This window comes from Heterodontus francisci, chromosome 12 (genome assembly GCF_036365525.1).
Source record: "Heterodontus francisci isolate sHetFra1 chromosome 12, sHetFra1.hap1, whole genome shotgun sequence".
Classification (NCBI taxonomy): domain Eukaryota; kingdom Metazoa; phylum Chordata; class Chondrichthyes; order Heterodontiformes; family Heterodontidae; genus Heterodontus; species Heterodontus francisci.
This window is the reverse complement of record NC_090382.1, coordinates 12,282,650-12,302,315: the sequence shown is the minus strand read 5'-3', so window position 1 is coordinate 12,302,315 and position 19,666 is coordinate 12,282,650. Positions and strand designations below refer to the sequence as shown.

The 19,666-nt window shown below is 53.6% G+C and overlaps 1 protein-coding gene across 1 annotated transcript in view; it reads left to right on the top strand.

The window, feature by feature from the left end:
* Positions 1–19,666, top strand: part of LOC137375547 (soluble guanylate cyclase 88E-like) — a 425,917-nt gene that overhangs the window by 90,428 nt on the left and 315,823 nt on the right. The window contains exons 5-6 of the mRNA XM_068042889.1: positions 3,895–4,018; positions 5,616–5,735. Of these exons, the coding sequence (XP_067898990.1) occupies positions 3,895–4,018; positions 5,616–5,735 (244 nt within the window). The remainder of the gene's footprint in view (positions 1–3,894; positions 4,019–5,615; positions 5,736–19,666) is intronic.

Below are 19,666 nucleotides of genomic sequence, written 5' to 3'. Positions count from 1 at the left end.
AACAATGGCCACTCCAATGATGGTGGGCACCATCTCCTCCATCAGAATCAGGACATGCAGAACAAAGAACATTACAGCACAGGAACAGGCCATTCAGCCCTCCAAGCCTGCGCCGATCTTGATGCCTGCCTAAACTAACACCTTCTGCACTTCCGGGGCCCATATCCCTCTATTCCCTTTCTATTCATATATTTGTCAAGATGTCTCTTAAACGTCGCTATCATACCTGCTTCCACCACCTCCCCTGGCAGCAAGTTCCAGGAACTCACCACCCTCTGTGTAAAAAACTTGCCTCGCACATCCCCTTTAAACTTTGCCCCTCGCACCTTAAACCTATGTCCCCTAGTAACTGACTCTTCCACCGTAGGAAAAAGCTTCTGACTATCCACTCTGTCCATGCCGCTCATAACTTTGTAAACCTCTATCATGTCACCCCTCCATCTCCGTCGTTCCAGTGAAAACAATCCGAGTTTTTCCAACCTCTCCTCATAGCTAATGCCTTCCAGACCAGGCAACATCCTGGTAAACTTCTTCTGTACCCTCTCCAAAGCCTCCACGTCCTTCTGGTAGTGTGGCGACCAGAATTGCACGCAATATTCTAAGTGTGGCCTAACTAAGATTCTGTACAGCAGCAACATGACTTGCCAATTTTTATACTCTATGCCCCGACCGATGAAGGCAAGCATGCCGTATGTCTTCTTGACTACCTTATCCACCTGCGTTGGCACTTTCAGTGACCTGTGTACCTGTACGCCCAGATCTCTCTGCCTGTCAATACTCCTAAGGGTTCTGCCATTTACTGTATACCTCCCACCTGCATTAGAACTTCACACAGCTGTGTCTTTTCCTCGCTGGTTAGCTACTGGTGTCTCTGGTTATGTGTCCCCTTGTCCTGCAAGAGAGAGAGGGAAGGGTGTCTGTGAGTGTGGTGCTATGAGTTTGGGTAATGTGGCTGTCATGGTTGACTAGCTGGCAGTGTGTTCAAGCTGTGAGATGTGAGTGTGAGGCTTGCAGCAGTGCTTAATGTGTGTGTGGGTGAGGTAAAGCAATGAATGTGAAGTATGATTTGTGGTTGATAGAAATTGTTAGTAGGTTAGTGAAGAAGGTATGCTGCATTGAGTAGTGTGTGAGGCTGGTGGTTCAGGTGATACATTCACTGACCTTAACCATTAGTGTGAGGTCATTAAACAGCTTGTGACACTCTTGAGTCCTTGTACTGACCACCACAGCTATCTCTTCATACTGCCTTTGCAAAGTTTGTCTGGAGGACCTCCTATGGATTAGATCACATCTCTCCCCTGCCCACCTCCAGTGCAGCATCAGAAAAGCTTGGAACGTACTCTTTGCCATGTTGTACTGTTCTTGTACCTTTCCCAGGTCAGAATCAGTTGCAGAATGAACTCCAGTACTTGCTGAGCCACAATGCATCTCCTCTTTAAGTAGTGCAGGCTGGCTTTAACTCATGCTAGCCTCACATGGTCTTGTGCACCTTGCTCAGGTGTGCAGCCACTCAACAGCACACTTAGTGCTGGCTGCATGCTATAATCATTTCAATGAACAGGCAGCACAAAGTTTTCTTGTTACATGCATGTCTCTCTCTCAAACACTCGCTTGCTTATTTTCTGTTTCTCTCTCTTTGTCTCTCGCTCATGCCCTCTCTTTCACTTTCTCTCTCACTTTCTCTCTCACTCACTCCCTCTCTTCTCTGTCTCTCTCTGTCTGTCTTTCCCACTCTCTCTCGGGCCGCCACTCTTTCTCTCTTGCACCTTGTCTCTCTCTCTCCTTCTTGCATCCTCTCTGTCTCTTGCACTCTGTCACTCTCTCTTGCAACCTCTCTCTTTAAAAAAAAGAATAAGTAAAGTGAGTGTTGGTCCTCCAGACAGTGAGAATAGGGAGTTAATAGCAGATAAGAAGGAAATGGTGGATGAAATGAACAAATATTTTGCTTCTGTCTTCACTATGGAGGATACAAAAACCATTCCAGTAATAGCTGTAAATCAGGAGGTAGAAGAAAAAGAGGAACTTGGTGAAATTACAATCATCAGGGAAGTGATACTGAACAAACTGATGGAGCTGCGGGCTGACAAGTCCCCGGGTTCTGATGGGCTTCATCCTAGGGTTTTAAAAGATTCTGGAAAGGTTCCATCAGACTGAAAAGTAGCAAATATAACCCTCTATTCAAGAAGTGGGGGGGAGGGGGTGGGGGGAGGCAAAAAACAGGTAACTATAGGCCAGTTAGCTTGACATCTGTCGTGGGCAAGGTGTTAGAATCGATCATTGAGAAGGTTAGAGCTGGGCACTTAGAAAAACTCAAGGTAATCGGCAATAGTCAGCATGATTTTGTGAAATCATGTTTAACCAATTAATTGGAGTTCTTTGAAGGAGTAATATGTGCTGTGGATAAAGGGGATCCCGTTGACGTACTGTACTTGGATTTCCAGAAGGCATTTGACAAGGTGCCACATAAAAGGTTATTGCACAAAGTAGGAGCTCATGGTGTAGGGGGTAACATATTAGCATGGACAGAAGATTGGCTGGCTGGCTGGCAGAAAACAGATTGTCAGGATGTGATGAGTGGAGTCCTGCAGGGGTCTGTGCTGGGGCCTCAACTTTTTACAATTTATATCAATGACTTACATGAGGGGAGCGATGGCATGGCAGCTAAATTTGCAGATGGCCTAAAGATAGGTAGGAAAGAGGACATAAGGAGGTTTCAGACCAAGATAGATAGGTTGAGTGAGTGGGCACAAAATCTGGCAGATGGAGTATAATGTGGGAAAATGTGAAGTTGTTCACTTTGTCAGGAACAATAAAAAAGCAGAGTATTACTTAAACGGAGAACGACTGCAGACTTCCGAGGTGCAGAGGGATCTAGGTGTTCGAGTGCAGAAGTCTCAAAAAGTTAGTATGTAAGTAATAAAGAAGGCTAATGGAACGCTATCCTTTATTACAAGAGGAATTGAAAATAAAGGTAAGGATATTATGCTTCAGCTATACAGGGCATTGGTGAGACCACAACGTGAATACTGAGTGCAGTTTTGGTCTCCTTATTTAAGGAAGGATGTAAATGTGTTGGAGGCGGTTCAGAGGAGGTTTACTAGATTGATACCTGGAATGAGCGGGTTGTCTTATGAGGAAAGGTTGGACAGACTGGGCTTGTTTTCACTGGAGTTTAGAAGAGTGAGGGGAGACTTGATTGAAATTTATAAGATCCTGAAGGGTCTTGACAAGGTGGATGTGGAGGGGATGTTTCCTGTTGTGGGTGAGTCCAGAACTAGGGGACAGTGTTTTAAAATTAGGGGTTGCCCTTTAAGCACAGAGATGAGGAGAAATTTTTTCTCAGAGGGTTGAGCGACTTTGGAATTCTCTGCCTCAGAAGGTGGTGGAGGCGGGGTCACTGAATATTTTTAAGGCAGAGGTAGATAGATTCTATGAGTTCTCATGAAGGGTCACTGACCTGAAACATTAACTCTGCTTCTCTCTAGATACTGTCAGACCTGCTGAGTATTTCCAGCATTTCTTGTTTTTATTTCAGATTTCCAGCATCTGCAGTATTTTGCTTTTATGATTGTCGATAGATTCTTGTTAGGTAAGGGAATCAGGGATTATCAGGGGTAGATGGGAATGTGGAATTCGAGACACAAACAGATCAGCCATAATCTTATTGAATGGCGGAGCAGGCTAGAGGGGCTGAATGGCCCACTTCTGTTTCTGATTCATATGTTCTTGCGTCCTTCCTGTCTCTCTCTCTCCTGCTCTCTTGCTTTCTTTCTCTCTCTGTCGCCATCTCTCCCTCTCGCATGCTTTCTCTTCCTGTATCGTGCCTCGTTTCAATGTTGCATGTCTTTCTTTCAGTCAGGCAGTTCTCTCATTACCTTATGTTTCACTGAACAGGTTGAACTTTGATAACTCTGCCTATCGGTACATTCAGAAGGAGGACACCGAGGAGGAGGAGATGCTGCCCTTCACCAGTGACTTTTTCTTCGAAGTTTTCCCTTTTAACATTGTCTTCAGACAGGCAAGTCCCAGTCTCCCCATCCCAGTCCTGAATGATTGACTGTGTCCCCGTGTTCTAGATTCCCTGACCAATGGGAACAATCTCTCAGCTTCTACCCTATCCAGCCCTTTCAGTATCTTGTAGGTCTCAATTAGATCGTCTCTCATTCTTCTAAACTCCAGAGAATATAGGCCCAATTTACTCAGCCTCTCATCATAAGACAACCCCCTCATCCCAGGGACCAATCTAGTAAATCCTCACTGCACTGCCTCCAGTGCAAATATATCCTTTCTTAAATGTGGAGACCAAAACTGCACACAGTATTCCAGGTGCGGTCTCACCAAAGCCCTGTACAATTTTAGTAAGACTTCTTTATTCCTGTACTCCAATCCCTTTGCAATAAAGGCCAACATACCATTTGCCTTCCTAATAGCCTGCTGCACCTACATGTTAACTTTGTGCGTTCCTTGTACTAGTACACCCAAGTCCGTCTGAACATCAACACTTACCAGTTTTACACCTTTTTAAAAATATTCTGCTTTTCAATGTTTACAACCAAAGTGAACAACTTCACACTTCCCTACATTGTACTCCATTTGCCATCTTGTTGCCCACTCACTTAACCTGTCTATATCTCTTTTCAGCCTCTCTACATCCTCCCCACAGCTTAGTTTTCCACCGCGCTTTGTATCATCAGCAAATTTAGATACATTACTCTCTGTCTCTTCATCCAAGTCATTAATATAGAGTGTAAATAGCAGTCGCCAAACTCCTGTCCCAGTTTAGCCTGTCTAAGTCTCTCTGCCCCAGCCTCCCCTATCTCCGTCACCCCTGTCCCATTTTCCCATGTTGCAGTCTTCCCTGCCCCACATCTCCTGTCCCAATCTCTCCATCTAAGTCACCCCTTTCCATTTTCCCCTGTCCCATTCTCCCCTGTCCCAGTCTCCCCATCCAAGTTCGCTCTCTCCCACACCCCTCTGTCCCAGTTTCCCTTGTCCAAGTCTCACCTGTCCCAGTCTCCCCTGTCCCTTTCCCAAGTCTCAGTCATCCATTGTCCAGCACTCCCCTCACCCAGTCTCCCCTTTCCCAGTCTTCCCTGTCCCTAATCCCCTCTCTCCCTCCATTTACTTTGCCCAAGTTTCCCTTATCCCAGTCTCCCCTGTCCCACAATCCCCTATCCCAGTCTCCCCTATTCCATAATCTCCTTTCTCAGTCTCCCCTGTCCCAGCCTCCCTTGTCCCACAATCCCCTATCCCAGTCTCCCCATTCCATACTCTCCTCTCTGTCTCACCTGTCCCAGTTTCCCTTGTCCAAGTTTCCCCTGTCCAAGTTTCCGAGATCCCCGTCTCCCTATCCCAGTTTCCCATGTTCCACATTCCTGGTCCCAGTCTCCCTGTCCCACATGCCCAGGTCCCAGACTCCATGTCTCCTCTTTCCCTCACACATCACCCCCACATTTCTCCCCTCAGTTCCCTACCCGTCTCCCCCTCCCCTCCCCTCGCCACCCCCTCCCCTCCCCTCGCCACCCCCGATTACTCGACTCTTCTATTTCTTACAATGACTGCCTCCGAGTGTTCCTTGTTACTGACACAATTTTCTCTCCTCTCCTCTCCCTCAGGATATGGTAGTTCACAATGTGGGATCAGGTTTGGCCACAGTTTTCCCAGACCTGGACGGCAAGATGATTACTGATGCATTCCTGCTGGCCCGGCCTCTGGTCGAGTTTACCTGGAACATGGTGAGAACCTCCTGCTGCAACAAAGAATCAGCACTGACACTGAATCCTGGTAGAAATGTAGTGTGTGTGTTTCGAAGAACGGTATCTGTACCGTGATGTACCTATACCTTTACTGTGAATCGAATCATTTTTGTTTTGAAAGTGGCCTTTATACCCCAGGCCCCATTTACATATTTTTGTTGAGGGGGCTTTTATTCCTCAGGCCCCCTTTATATACATTTTATAAACAACTTTTATGAAAATTGAATAAATAAAACAAAAATTCAAATTAAAATGCCATTCTCGGCATCGATGATGCACTCCAATCCCTGTGGTGCCCACCGGTCGCGGAAGGCCTCAAGCGTACCGGCGGACACCACATGCTCCTTCTCCAGGGACACCCGGGCGCGAACGTAACCGCGGAAGAGGGGCAGGCAATCAGGGTGGACGGACACCCCGACGGCCCGCAGCCTGAACCTGTGAAATGCCACCTTGGCCAGGCCCAGGAGCAGACCGACGAGGAGATCCTCCCCCCGGCCCACCCCACCGGGTGCCCAGAGCTCAGAAGCGCGGGGCTGAAGTGCAGCTAAAACGTGAGGAGCAGCCCCTTTAAGTGCTCAAAGAGGGGCTGCAACCTCACGCACACCATAATAACATGGAACACTGACTCGTCCAGCCCGCAGAAATAACAGGCAGCCTGGGAGTCCGTGAACCTACTGAAAAGTCGACTGCCCTGTGCAGCACCCTCCACCCCAGGTCCCCGATGTAAAGGGGGAGGAATACCACAGAGACCTCCACCGGAGTTTCCTTTCGCTGCCAGATGGCACACGGACCACCAGGGCGTGTCCGGCCGGCTGACGAGGGCGAGGAAGTGGAGAATGTGCAGGAGCAGCCCGAACAGGAATCCCCTCCACACCGTTTGGAATGGCACGGAAGGCATTTCCAAGAGGCAGCTCGGGTTGTGCGGGACCGGCTCGCGCGGAGGGTTTTTCAGGCCTGCGTCGGATGAGCAGTTCCGGCTGAGTGGGGGTCTACTCGGCAGGGAGAGCTCCGCACTTCCGAGCCCCCTCATCATCTGCAAAATGGGGTGTCCCAGGGGCTTTGGCTACTCCTTCACCCGTTGGTCTGTCCCTGGAGCCGGACACCCGGACAGCCGAGGTGTTCTCCTCCGCCGGCAGGGGAAGCGCCCTGACTGGAGCGACCATGTTCCAGACTCGGAATAGATCCCGGTAAAAGACAGGCAACTCCCTCAGAGAGGCGCAGCTGACGTTCTCCGCCGGGTAGCTGCGTGTCGTCTTGAAGGCAGTGACACTGGCGGAAAAAATACATCGCCAGCGCACACCATCTGGGAGGGTTCTCGACGTACAGGTATATCTGCAGGGACCGAAGGGTGCGGACGCACACCAGCGACTGGCCGCCCTCCTCAATCGGGAGACTCAGGACCGCGGCAGAGACCCAGTGTTTCCTCTTGCCCCAGAAGAACTCGATGAGTTTCTTCTGGATCTTGGTGGCAAATGCAGGGGGCGGGGCCAGAGTGACCAACCGGTACCACAGCATCGAGGCCACCAGTTGGTTTATGGCCAGCGCTCGGCCCCTGTAGGAAAGCACTCGGAGCAGTCCTGTCCAGTGCTGCAGCTAAGTGGTGACTTTCGCCTCCGACTCCTGCCAGTTTGCCGGCCAGACTTACTCAGCGGGGCTAAAGTGGACTCCCAGATAATGGAGGTGCGTGGTGCTCCATGCATAAGGTGTTAACTCCGGTCAACAATCCACCCGCCATTGACCCACCAAGAGTCCGGAACATTTCTCCCAATTGATCCTCGCAGAGGAAGCGGCCGAAAAGTTTTGCTGGCAGTCGCGCATCCTCCGCAAGTCAACGGGATCTGTGACCGCAAGGAGCACGTCATTGGCGTAAGCCGAGAGGATGACCCGCATGGCGGGCTCGCGCAGAGCCAATCCCATCAACCTCTTGTGAAGCAGGCACAGGAACGGCTCCACGCAGATGGTATACAATTGGCCGGACATGGGGCATCCCTGACGCACTCCTCCCCCAAAGCGAAGGGGCGCCGTCAAGGACCTATTAACTTTGAGCCGATACTCTGCGGCAGCATATAAAAGTCGGACCCGGGCCACAAAATGCGGCCCGAGTCCGAAATCGTGCAGAGTCCCGAAAAGGTATTGTCAAATGCCTTCTCCTGATGGACCCGTGCATAATCGTCCCCCAGGACATCCCATAACGCCCTGAGGAACTCCACGGTCAGCCTGTCCAACCCCGGGGATTTGCCGCTCGAGAGCTGGTGGAGGGCCACCAACGTCAGCGGAGCCTCCAGTCCTTCGACGCCCTCTGGGTTGACCTTCGGCAGATCCTCCCACAAAACTCTGCGCGCGTCCTCGCTGGACGGATCCGGAGAAAACAATGCACTGTAATAGGTACAGACCAGGAGGCCCATTCCCTCTGGATCCACGATGGAGGATCTGTTATTGGCCAGCAGCTCGACGAGTTGCTTACGGACCCCCCACCCAATATTTCCAGCGAGTAGAAGAAGGGTGAGCTGCAGTCCCTCAGCGCCCTCGTCTTCGCTTTGTATGCCTGCCTCAGGGCCGGGTCGGTGATGGCCTGACCGAGGCGGGACTCCAAGACGAGCACCTCCCTCTCCAGGCGCCCAACATCGACTTCCTGCCTCTTTTTTTTTACGAATTAGGAACAGGAGTAGACTACTCGGCCCCTCGAGCCTGCTCCGCCATTCAATAAGTTCATGGCTGAACTGATTACTCCACTTTTCCATCTACCCCAGATAACCTTTCACCCCCTTGCTTATCAAGAATCTATCTCCCTCTGCCTTAAAATATTCTAAGACTCTGCTTCCACCACCTTTTGAAGAAGAGAATTCCAAAGACTCACGACCCTGAGAGAAAAAATTTCTCCTCATCTCTGCCTTAAATGGGCGACCCCTTATTTTTAAACAGTGACCCCTAGTTCGAGATCCTCCCACAAGGGGAAACATCCTTTCCACATCCACCCTGTCAAGACCCCTCAGGATATTTTCTGTTTCAATCAAAAAGTCACCCCATACTCTTCTAAATTCCTCTTTGGTCAACCCCTTCGCATGCTCCTGGAACGGTGTGGGTTTCCTGCAGAAAGATCACCGCATATCTCCCTTCCCTGAGGATGGAGAGATTGTGAAATCTGTGGAGAGACAAACTGCGGCCTTTGATGTTGAAGCTGGCTATGGTTATCTTCATGTCAAAAGTACTTAAAACCCATCACCAACACTTCACAGTGAGGAGGGAGCGGAAGTGTACCTGGCCTTCCACTCCCCCAGCAACACATTGAGGAATGCTTTGAACCAACACCTCTCGACCAGTTTCACACCCGTGCCATTCCCCCACTTTTTGAGAGCAGCATGGATGGATTGGATGATCAGCGCCAAACTCGGTGGGCCGAGGGCCAGCTGAAATTTATTGCGGCAACACTTGCAGGCCGCCAGGAAGTCCTGGAGTTACCTGGTGGGGATGAGAGGTGACTCGGTATGAATCACGAGGGACTCCCCCGCCTCACTGGCAGTGGATTCAAGGTTGTCTTCGTGCCCCAGAGTCCCAGCAGCTGGGGCAGCATTTTCAGTTATAACCAGGTTGGGTGTCTCCTGGTTGTCAGTGGATTCTGGCAGGGAGGGCCGACCCTTTGGGGACTCGCCCTCCCCTCCACTCAGGGCACCCGACCCAGTGGCAGAATGGGAGGCTTCTCCAGAAGCGTCCCCAGACTCCCCCACCACAAGTAGAGCTTCACTTGCTCCCATAGGAGGGGCTGCATGTAGAGGGGCCTCCCTTTCCCATCCATCCTGAGGAATACGGAGCACCTGCCCAGACTTTGCAGCCTTGATGATGGGGGTGGTAGGGGGAACCTGAGGACCCGAAACAGGAGACAGCTGTCCTCGAACAGATGGGCCCTGCACCTCAGGGCCCTGTGTTACCTCTGTGGAGGGGTGCCTTCTCCTCTTTTTCCCGCTAGGGCGCAGAGGCTCAGAGACCTCCATCATCCAGTCATCAGAGGCCTCCACCTCCGCACCCTCCTTTTTTTTAGTTACTTTGGGCCTGAGCCCAGCCCTGGGACAGGTGGATTCACTGTGAGCGGGCCTTGGGCTGAGCCCAGGCTCAAGTTGTGTCACGGTGTCCAGGGGACGAGCCTCTCGGTGTTTACTTTTCCTCCGCGCCTTCCTTCCACTCGGACGGCACTCCCCTCCCCGCCGGAGGCTGTGAAAACCACAGCCTCTGGAACCGACTGAGTGGTGTCTATTGGATGTGTGGGGGGAGTGGGAAGTGGTGAAGTGGCACCACCCTGGGCCGCTGAGGTGGAACTGGCAGCCGGGAGGTTGGGGCATGTTCTTACGAACATGCCCCACCCCCTTGCAGACATGGCACCGTGCCCCGTCCAAGGTCCAAAAGACGCAGTAGGCCGTCCCCGGAACTCCACACTGAAGTGGCCCTCCAAGACCTCCTCCCGCGCCAGCTGCATAAATAGCTGGCGGCGGCGGGAGTAGACATGTCGGAGGCTGTGCTCCTGAAGACCGAGCGGGACTGGGGTGATCCCTGACCTCACTTCCCCCAGATGGTGCAGGTGGGGGAGGAGGAGCTCACTGGGAATGAAGGGCGGGACGTTTGATAACATTATCCGCTGCGCAGTGGCCCCTAGAAGGTCCACCGGCAGGAAAGTCCCACCCACAGTGAGCCCTTTATTCAGGGCCATGGACACGGCCCACTTGGTCTTCAGGAAGAACACAGCCTGCCCGTACATTTTTGAGGCTGCCACAATGGCCGAGGGACCGACAACCTCGACCATTGCCTTTACACAGGCCTCTATAGACATATTGGGGTGGGGATAACTCTTTACCCCATGGCTTGAAGTAATTAATTTAAAAGGTGACGGGGTCACACGGGCGGCAACAGAGGCTACAGCCGCATAGGTATGAGAGGGCCCCGCCACCAGTGATGATGGGCTTGCCATGGCTCAAGAGCCAAACTCACCCCCAAATTGCAGGCAAACAAACAAAAACAAAGAAACCAACTAGTAGGTTTGGGGAGGGGCTGAGGGTATACAGGAAAGGGGAAAGACAGGCTGCAAGCGATGACTTTGCTTTTTTTTTTCCTCCTTAAAGGGTGGTACTCTAAGCATTCTGAACACTCCTGGTCTTCTGGTTGTGGGAGGGGTCTTCACCTGGGTCAGCCGAAAGCTGCCCAGGCACTAGTTAGATCCTTCTGTCTCTACAGCCGGGCAGCTTCAGCTGACCCAGGCTGGGCAATTGGGGTGGGGAGGAAGCTTCCTTTTGTAGTCAATGCAATTGCACAGCCCCCTGTAGAATTGTACAACCCCCACGCCTTGTTCTTCTGGCCTCTTCCACCTCCCACAACAGTCCAAATGAAATAAACGTCTGGTGCTCAACACCCACCTCAAAATACAGGCGTATTGCCAAAGTCTTTCCTCCTCTGCATCAAAAGTTGTTCAAAGTTTTGCAGTTCTGTCCTCAGCACTCCCTCTCCAGCACCACCTCCAGCAACTGACTGCAGCACTGTCAGCTGCACCTCATTGAGGCACTCAGCCCTCAAGATTCCCAATCACAGAGCAGCCAATCCCATTTTTTTTTTTTATTTTATGTCGAGGGGGCCTTTATTCCTCAGGCCCCCTTTATATACACACTTATATTTTTAAAATAACTTTATTAAAACCAGATAAATAAACAAAAAAAACTCAAATTAAAATGCCATTCTCGGCGCTGACAATGCACTCCAGTCCCTGCGGTGCCCACCGGTCGCGGAAGGCCTCAAGCGTATCGGCGGACACCGCATGCTCCTTTTCCAGGGACAGCCGGGCGCGAACGTAACCGCGGAAGAGGGGCAGGCAATCGGGGAGGACGGACCCCCCGACGGCCCGCAACCTGGACCTGTGAATTGCCACCTTGGCCAGGCCCAGGAGCAGACCGACGAGGAGATCCTCCTCCCGGCCCAAGCCCCTCCGCACCGGGTGCCCAAAGATCAGGAGCGTGGGACTGAAGTGCAGCCAGAATTTGAGGAGCAGCCCCTTCAGATACTCAAAGAGGGGCTGCAACCTCGCACACTCCATATAAATGTGGAACACGGACTCGTCCAGGCCGCAGAAAGTACAGCTGGCCTGGGAGTCCGTGAACCTACTTAAAAGCCTATTGCACGGGACTGCTCTGTGCAGCACCCTCCACCCCAGGTCCCCGATGTAAAGGGGGAAGACTCCCGCGTAGAGAGACCTCCATCGGGGTTTCCCCTCGCCGCCAGATGGCAACGCAGACCGCCAGGGCGTGTCCGGCCGGCTGACGAGGGCGAGGAAGTGGAGAGTGTGCAGGAGCAGCCCGTACAGGAAACCCCTCCGCGCCGATTGGAATGGCACGGAGGGCATTTCCGAGAGGCGGCTCGGGTTGTGCGGGACCGGCTCCCGAGGAGGGTTTCGGGGCCTGGGTCCGATGAGCAGTTCCGGCCGAGCGGGGGTCAGCTCGGCCGGGATCGCTCCGCACTCCCGAGCCCCCTCGCCACCCGCAGTGAGGGGCGTCCCGGGGGTTTCGGCTACTCCTCCGCCCGCCGGACCGTCCCCGGAGTCGGCCGCCCGGACAGCCGAGGCGCTCTCCTCCGCCGGCGGGGGAGCGCCCTGACTGGAGGCGACCATGTTCCAGACTCGGAAAAGATCCCGGTAAAAGACAGGCAACTCCCTCAGAGAGGCGCGGCTAACGGACTCCACCGGGAGCTGCGTGTCGTCTTGAAGGCAGTGACACCGGCGGAAAAAATACGTCGCCAGCGCACACCATCTGGGAGGACGCTCGACGTACAGGTATCTCTGCAGGGTCCGAAGGCGGAGAGTCGCAGCCTGGGTGCGGACGCACACCAGCGACTGACCGCCCTCCTCGATCGGGAGACTCAGGACCGCGGCAGAGACCCAGTGTTTCCTCTTGCCCCAGAAGAAATCGACGAGTTTCTTCTGGATCTTGGTGGCAAATACAGGGGGCGGGGCCAAAGTGACCAACCGGTACCACAGCATGGAGGCCACCAGTTGGTTTATGACCAACGCTCGGCCCCTGTAGGAAAGCACTCGGAGCAGTCCTGTCCAGCGCCCCAGCCGAGCGGTGACTTTCGCCTCCAACTCCTGCCAGTTTGCCGGCCAGGCTTCCTCAGCGTGGCTAAGGTGGACTCCCAGATAGAGGAGGTGCGTGGTGCTCCACGCAAAAGGTGTCATCTCCTCCGGCAGGGAGTCCACCCGCCACTGACCAACCAGGAGTCCGGAACATTTCTCCCAATTGATCCTCGCGGAGGACGCGGCAGAAAAGGTCTGCTGGCAGTCGCGCATCCTCCGCAAGTCAACGGGATCTGTGATTGCGAGGAGCACGTCGTCGGCGTAAGCCGAGAGGACGACCCGCATGGCCGGCTCGCGCAGAGCCAATCCCGTCAACCTCCTGCGAAGCAGGCACAGGAAGGGCTACACGCAGATGGTATACAATTGGCCGGACATGGGGCACCCCTGACGCACTCCTCTCCCAAATCGAAGGGTCGCCGTCAAGGACCCGTTAACTTTGACTAGACACTCTGCGGCGGCGTATAAAAGTCGGACCCGGGCCACGAAATGCGGCCAGAGTCCGAAAGCGCGCAGAGTCCCGAAAAGGTAATCGTGATCCACCCTGTCGAACGCCTTCTCCTGATCGAGTGAGAGAAAGGCGACCGACTGACCAGTCCTCTGGGAAAGATGGATCAGGTCCCGGACCAGGTGGATGTTGTCCTGGATGGACCGGCCCGGGACTCTGTAGGACTGGTCGGGGTGGATCATGTGGGCCAGCACGGAGCCCAGGCGGGTAGACATAGCCCGGGCAAAGATCTTATAATCCGTGCTGAGGAGGGAGACCGGACGCCAGTTTTTAAGCAGGCGGAGATCGCCCCTCTTCGGCAGCAGGACGATGACCGCCCTGCGCCACGAGAGGGGCATCTCCCCGGTCGCCAGGCTTTCCCCCAGGACCCGCGCGTAATCGTCCCCCAGGACGTCCCAGAACGCCCTGAGGAACTCCACGGTCAACCCATCCAGCCCTGGGGATTTGCCCCTCGAGAGCTGGTGGAGGGCGCCAGTCAGCTCCGCCAACGTGAGCGGAGCCTCCAATCCTTCGGCGCCCTCCGGGCTGACCTGCGGCAGGTCCTCCCACAAAACTCTGCGCGCATCCTCGCTGGACGGATCCGGAGAGAACAACGCACTGTAATTAGTACAGACCAGGAGGCCCATTCCCTCCGGATCCGTTGTCGGCCAGCAGCTTGACGAGCTGCTTACGGACCCCCCGCCATTTTTCCAGCGCGTAGAAGAAGGGTGAGGCGCGGTCCAAATCTTCCAGGATCTGGATCCGCGACCTCACGTACGCGCCTCGGGACCCGATGAGCTGCAGGTCCCTCAGCGCGCCCTTCTTCTCTTTGTCCGCCTGCCACAGGGCCGGGTCCGCGACGGCATGACCGAGGCGGGACTCCAAGTCGAGCACCTCCCTCTCAAGGCGCCCGATCTCGGCCTCCCGCCTCTTGGTCGACCCCTTCGCGTACTCCTGACAGAAGACGCGGATGTGAGTCTTGCCCACATCCCACCGTAGCCTCAAGGAGGGTAAGCCCCCCTGCTTCCTTCTCCAGTCGGCCCAGAATCGACAGAACGAGTCCCGAAATCGCTCGTCCTCCAGCAGCCGATTGTTAAAGTGCCAGTACGCGGACCCCGCCCGCGTGCGGAGTGGAGTGAACTCCGCCCACACCAGGTGGTGGTCCGAGCACGGCACCAGCCGCATGGAGGCCGCCGAGATGCGGGAGACGTACGCCTGCGAAATGTAGAGGCGGTCGATTCGCGACCCTCCTCCTCCAGACCTCCACGTGAAGGCGCTGGAGTCGGGATGGAGATTCCGCCAGACGTCCACCAAGTTAAGGGAGCTGATCAGTCCCCTCAACTTCTCCACCGACTCTTGGCCGCGCTGGGGACCGGAGCGATCCCCCACCTCGAGGGTGCAGTTAAAATCCCCCCCGAGGATGATGCACTCGCCGCTATCGATGGAGCTCAAGAGAGCGGACACTTCTTCAAAGAAGCGCGCTTGCAACGCGCCGGGCCTGGGCGCGTACACGTTCACAAAGTGGAGCGGCACGCTACCCAGGTGAACGGCGAGGTGGAGCAAGCGGCCCGGCACTAGCTCCTTGACCCCCAAGATCTCCGGCTGAAAAGTCGGGGCCAACAAGATAGCCACCCCACTAGAAATAGGAGTGAGGTGACTGATCTGGACCCCACCCTGCCACTCCAGGAGCCAGGTGGCTTCGTCTACCGGAACGGTGTGGGTTTCCTGCAGAAAGCTCACCGCGTATCTCCCTTCCCCAAGGACTGAGAGATTGTGAAATCTGCGGTGAGACCCCCTGCTGCCTTTGATGTTGAGGCTGGCTATGGTTATCTTCATGTCAAAGGTACTTAAAACCCGTCACCAACAGCTCACTGTGAGGGGGGAGTGGAAGTGCACCTGGCCTTCCACTCCCCCAGCAACCCGTTGAGGAACACATTAAAACGGCGCCTCTCAACCAGTTTCACGCCCGTGCGCTTGCCCGCTTTCTTGAGGGCGGCACGGACGGACTATATGATCAGCGCCAGATTCGACCACCGGCCAAGGGCCAGCTGAACTTTATCGCGGCAACCCCTGCAAGCCGCGAGGAAATCCCGGAGTTCCGCCGTGGGGATGAGAGGAGATTCGGTGGGAGGCACGAGGGACTGCACCACCTCACTGGCGATGGAATCAAGATCATCCTCCGTGGCCCACACCGAATCCCCATCCTCCTCCGGGTCGGCCGCTGGCAGTGACTGTGGGGTGGACGTCCCGGCCGCGCTAGCTGGTCCCGCCTCCATCACGATCCCACCCCCAGGATCGATGGCGGAGGAGGCCTCTCTGGGTTCTATTGTGAAACTGGAGCCTGTGGGTACCAGCAGCGCGGGACCCCCCTCCACCTCCGTCCCCAGGCCAATGAGTGGTCCAGGGGAGACATAAGATCCCGACTCCGGAAATCCAGCCGGAGCTGAGACCGGAGGCAGAGAGAGGAGGCCATCTCCCTCTCCGCCAGCACCCACAGGTCCAGCAGATGGGGCAGCATTCTCAGTTTTCACCGGGTCGGGTGTCTCCTAGTTGGTGGTGGACTCCGACTGGGAGGGCTGACCCTCTGGGGCGTCGCCCTCCCTTCATTTAGGGCACCCGACCCAGTAGCAGTGGCGGAATGGGCAGCGTCCCCAGGCTCCCCCACCACCAGCAGGGCCCCACTTTCTCCTTCAGGAGGGGCCTCATGTACCGGGGCTTTCCCCTCTCCTCCATCCTGAGGAATAGGGAGCTCCTGCCCGGACTTTGTAGCCTTGGTGGTGGCGGTAGGGGGAACCTGAGGATCTGAAACAGGAGACAGCTCCCCTCCAACAGATGGGCCCTGCACCTCAGGGCCCTGTGTTATTTCTGTGGAGGGGTGCCTTCTCCTCTTTTTCGCACTAGGGCGCGAAGACTCGGAGACCTGCATGTCATCAGAGGCCTCCGCACCCTTTTTTTCCTTTTTAGTCACCCTGGGCCTGAGCCCAGCCCTGGGACAGGTGGATTCCATGGGAATGGGCTTTGGGCTGAGCTCAGGCTCGGGTTGTGTCAAAGTGTCCAGGGGACGCGCCTCATGATGTTTCTTTTTTCCCTGCGTCTTCCTTCCATTCGGACGGGCACTCACCTCCCCGCTGGAGGCTGTGAAAACCACAGCCTCCGGAACCGACTGAGCGGCGTCTATTGGATGTGTGGGGGGAGTGGGAGGAGGTGCTGTGGAACCACTCTGGGCGGCCGAGGTGGAGCTGGCGGCCGGGAGGTTGGGGCAGTTCTTCCGAACATGCCCCACCCCCTTGCAGACATGGCACCGCGCTCCATCCGAGGTCCAGAAGACGCAGTCGGCCATCCCCTGAAACTCTATACTGAAGTGGCCCTCCAAGACCTCCTCCCGCGCCAGCTGCATGAATAGCTGGCGGCGGAAGGAGTAGACATGTCGGAGGCTGTGCTCCCGAAGACCGAGCGGGACTGGGGTGATCCCTGACCTCACCTCCCCCAGATGGTGTAGGTGGGGGAGGAGGAGCTCATCAGGAATGAAGGGTGGGACGTTCGACAAGATTACCCGATGCGCAGTGGCCCCCAGAGGGTCCACTGGCAGGAAAATCCCACCCACTGTGAGCCCCGTACTTAGGGCAAGGGACACAGCCTGCTCGGTCTTCAGGAAGAACACAGCCTTCCCATACATCTTTGAGGCTGCAACAATGGCCGAGGGGCCGACAACCACGGCCATTGCCTCAACACAAGCCTCAATAGTCATATTAGGATGGGTGTAACTCTTCACCTCATGCTTTGATGTTAAGATTTTAAATGGTGACAGGGCCACAGGAGCAGCTGTCGCAGCTGCTGCAGCATAGGAGGGCCCCGCCACCGGAGAGGACTGAGAAGTCATGGGGTAGAAGAGTTACAAGCACTTTGTTGGGAGCAAAAAAAAAGAGCAAATACAATAAATCAAAAATGTAACACTTAAAGGATGTAGCACAGGGGAAGAGGCTGAGGGAGAGGAAGGCCAAGAGGAATCAGTCTTTGTTAGTTTTGCACAAGTCTTGTAGCTGGTCTTCCAGTTGGGAGGGTGGGGTGATGTCTTCACCTGGGTCAGCTGTAAGCTGCCCAGGCACACGCCTCTTTCGATGTTCAGATAATAAGTCTCTTCACCTGGGCAGCTCCAGCTGTCCCAGGCTTAGTAGTTGGGGTGGGGAGGGAGCTCCCTCTCCAAAGATGTTAAACACAGGAGCTCCCTATTGAACAATGCAGCCCCACCCAAGGTCTTCAGGTCTCTTCTTTCCCCACCCCCAACAATCAGTGAAAAAGACTTTCAGTACCAAGCAAACTCACAAAAAGAGCTTCCAGATCTTTGCCTTCCTTCCTTTGTTGAAATTTGGAAAAAACTTTTGTTTCAGTTTGAGTCTCCCTCTTGCAGCAGTCACACAGCCTGCAGCCTCCAACCTCTGCACACAGCCACAGTCAGCTGCACCTCGTTGATGCACTCAGGCTCCCAAATCAGAGAGCAGCCAATCCCAGTTTTTTTTTTAACTGAAGTGCTCACTTTATTTGAATGAAGCAATTTAGTAGAAGGCAACAGTAAATAATTACATCTGGATTGTTGTTCCCATGACAAATCAGCATCAGTCAGCCAATCGCAGTGCTGTAGCTGTCCTGGGAGTGTTTGATGGGGACAGTGTAGAGGGAATTTTTCTCTCTATTGATCAGAAGATAATTCTGAATGAGGAAAACCATTCAGCCACTTTGATTTGTTAACCAGATGCTTCTAAAACAATTCTGTTTTTTCCTCTGCTACCTTCTCACTCATTTATGAATCATTCTTACTGAGATGTAGAATTTGCTGCTTTCACTGCTAATTTTACCTTTGCTAACTTCACACTCCCAGTCTTGCTCTCACATTCATTTACAGTTAGTCCTCATTCAGAGTTTCCTTGCCTTTGACTATCTCATAAAGCTTTATAAGATCTCTCTCTCCCTATCATTTTCCCCCTGTCCTGCACTCACTCTTTTTCTCTCTCTCTCACCCTTTCTGTCTCCCTCTTTCTATACCTCTCTCTCTCTCTCTCGCTGTATCCCCTCTCTCTCTGTCACATGCTAACTCTGCTTCTCTCTCTCTCTCTCTCTCTCACTCTATCCCCCCTCTCTCTGTCACATGCTGTCTCTGCTTCCCTCTCTGTCTCATCGGAACAGGACTGGGCCATTCGGTCTCTCCAGCCTGCTCTGCCATTCAGTTAGATCATGGCTGATAAACCCAGTAGCTACAGGCCAGTCAATTTAACCTCGGTGATGTGAAAGCTTTTAGAAATGATAATCTGGGACAAAATTAACAGTCACTTGGACAAATGCGGATTAATTAAGGAAAACCAGCACGGAGTTGTTAAAGGACAAATCATGTTTAACTAACTTGCTTGAGTTTTTTGATGAGGTAATAGAGAGGGTCGATGAGAATAATGTGGTTGATGTGTACATGGATTTCCAAAAGGCATTTGATAAAGTGCCATATGACAGGCTTATCAGCAAAGTTAAAGTCCGTGGAATAAATGGGACAGTAGCAGCATCGATACGAAATTGGCTGAGTGACAGGAAACAGTAGTGGTGAATGAAATAAAAACAGAAAGTGCTGGAAAAACTCAGCAGGTCTGGCAGCATCTGTGGTTCTGCCAGACCTGCTGAGTTTTTCCAGCACTTTCTGTTTTTATTACAGATTTCCAGCATCCGCAGTATTTTGCATTTATTATAGGAGTTGTTTTTGGATTGGAGGAAGGTATATAGTGGGGTTCCCCAAGGGTTAGTATTAGTGCCCCTGTTTTTCTTAATCTATATTAATGAGGGGAGTAATGATGAACATGACACCACCTGGGCGGATGTCTTTCTTGATAAAGGTAACAGCCAGGACGGAAGGATTCTGAGTGGCTCAAGTGACCATCATGTTCTGGACCAAAGGCGTACCACACCATATTGCATTGACAATGATTGTTAGTATACCAGCTATGGATAAAATGGCAAGGGAAGGAGGGTCCCTTCAAGCCTTAGTCGGCAACTCACCTAGGAGAGGGAAACTCTGAATCCAAACCTACGGCTTGGAGACCTCGTTGCCGCCGTCCCAGTTCACTGGGCCATGACAGATGAGCTCCAGTCAGTGCAAACTGTACTCCACCTTAAAGCACCACTGCACAGGCAGGAAAGAAATCCATTCACCCCAACTATAACTCAACAAGTAAGTCCTGTAGTGACAGGAAAGGGGTGAAAACGGCAGGTGCAAGATGGCACTGGCAGCAGCAGTTCCAATCCTGCATGCAGGTGGCTCAGGATATTGTTCATTTTGATGATGAC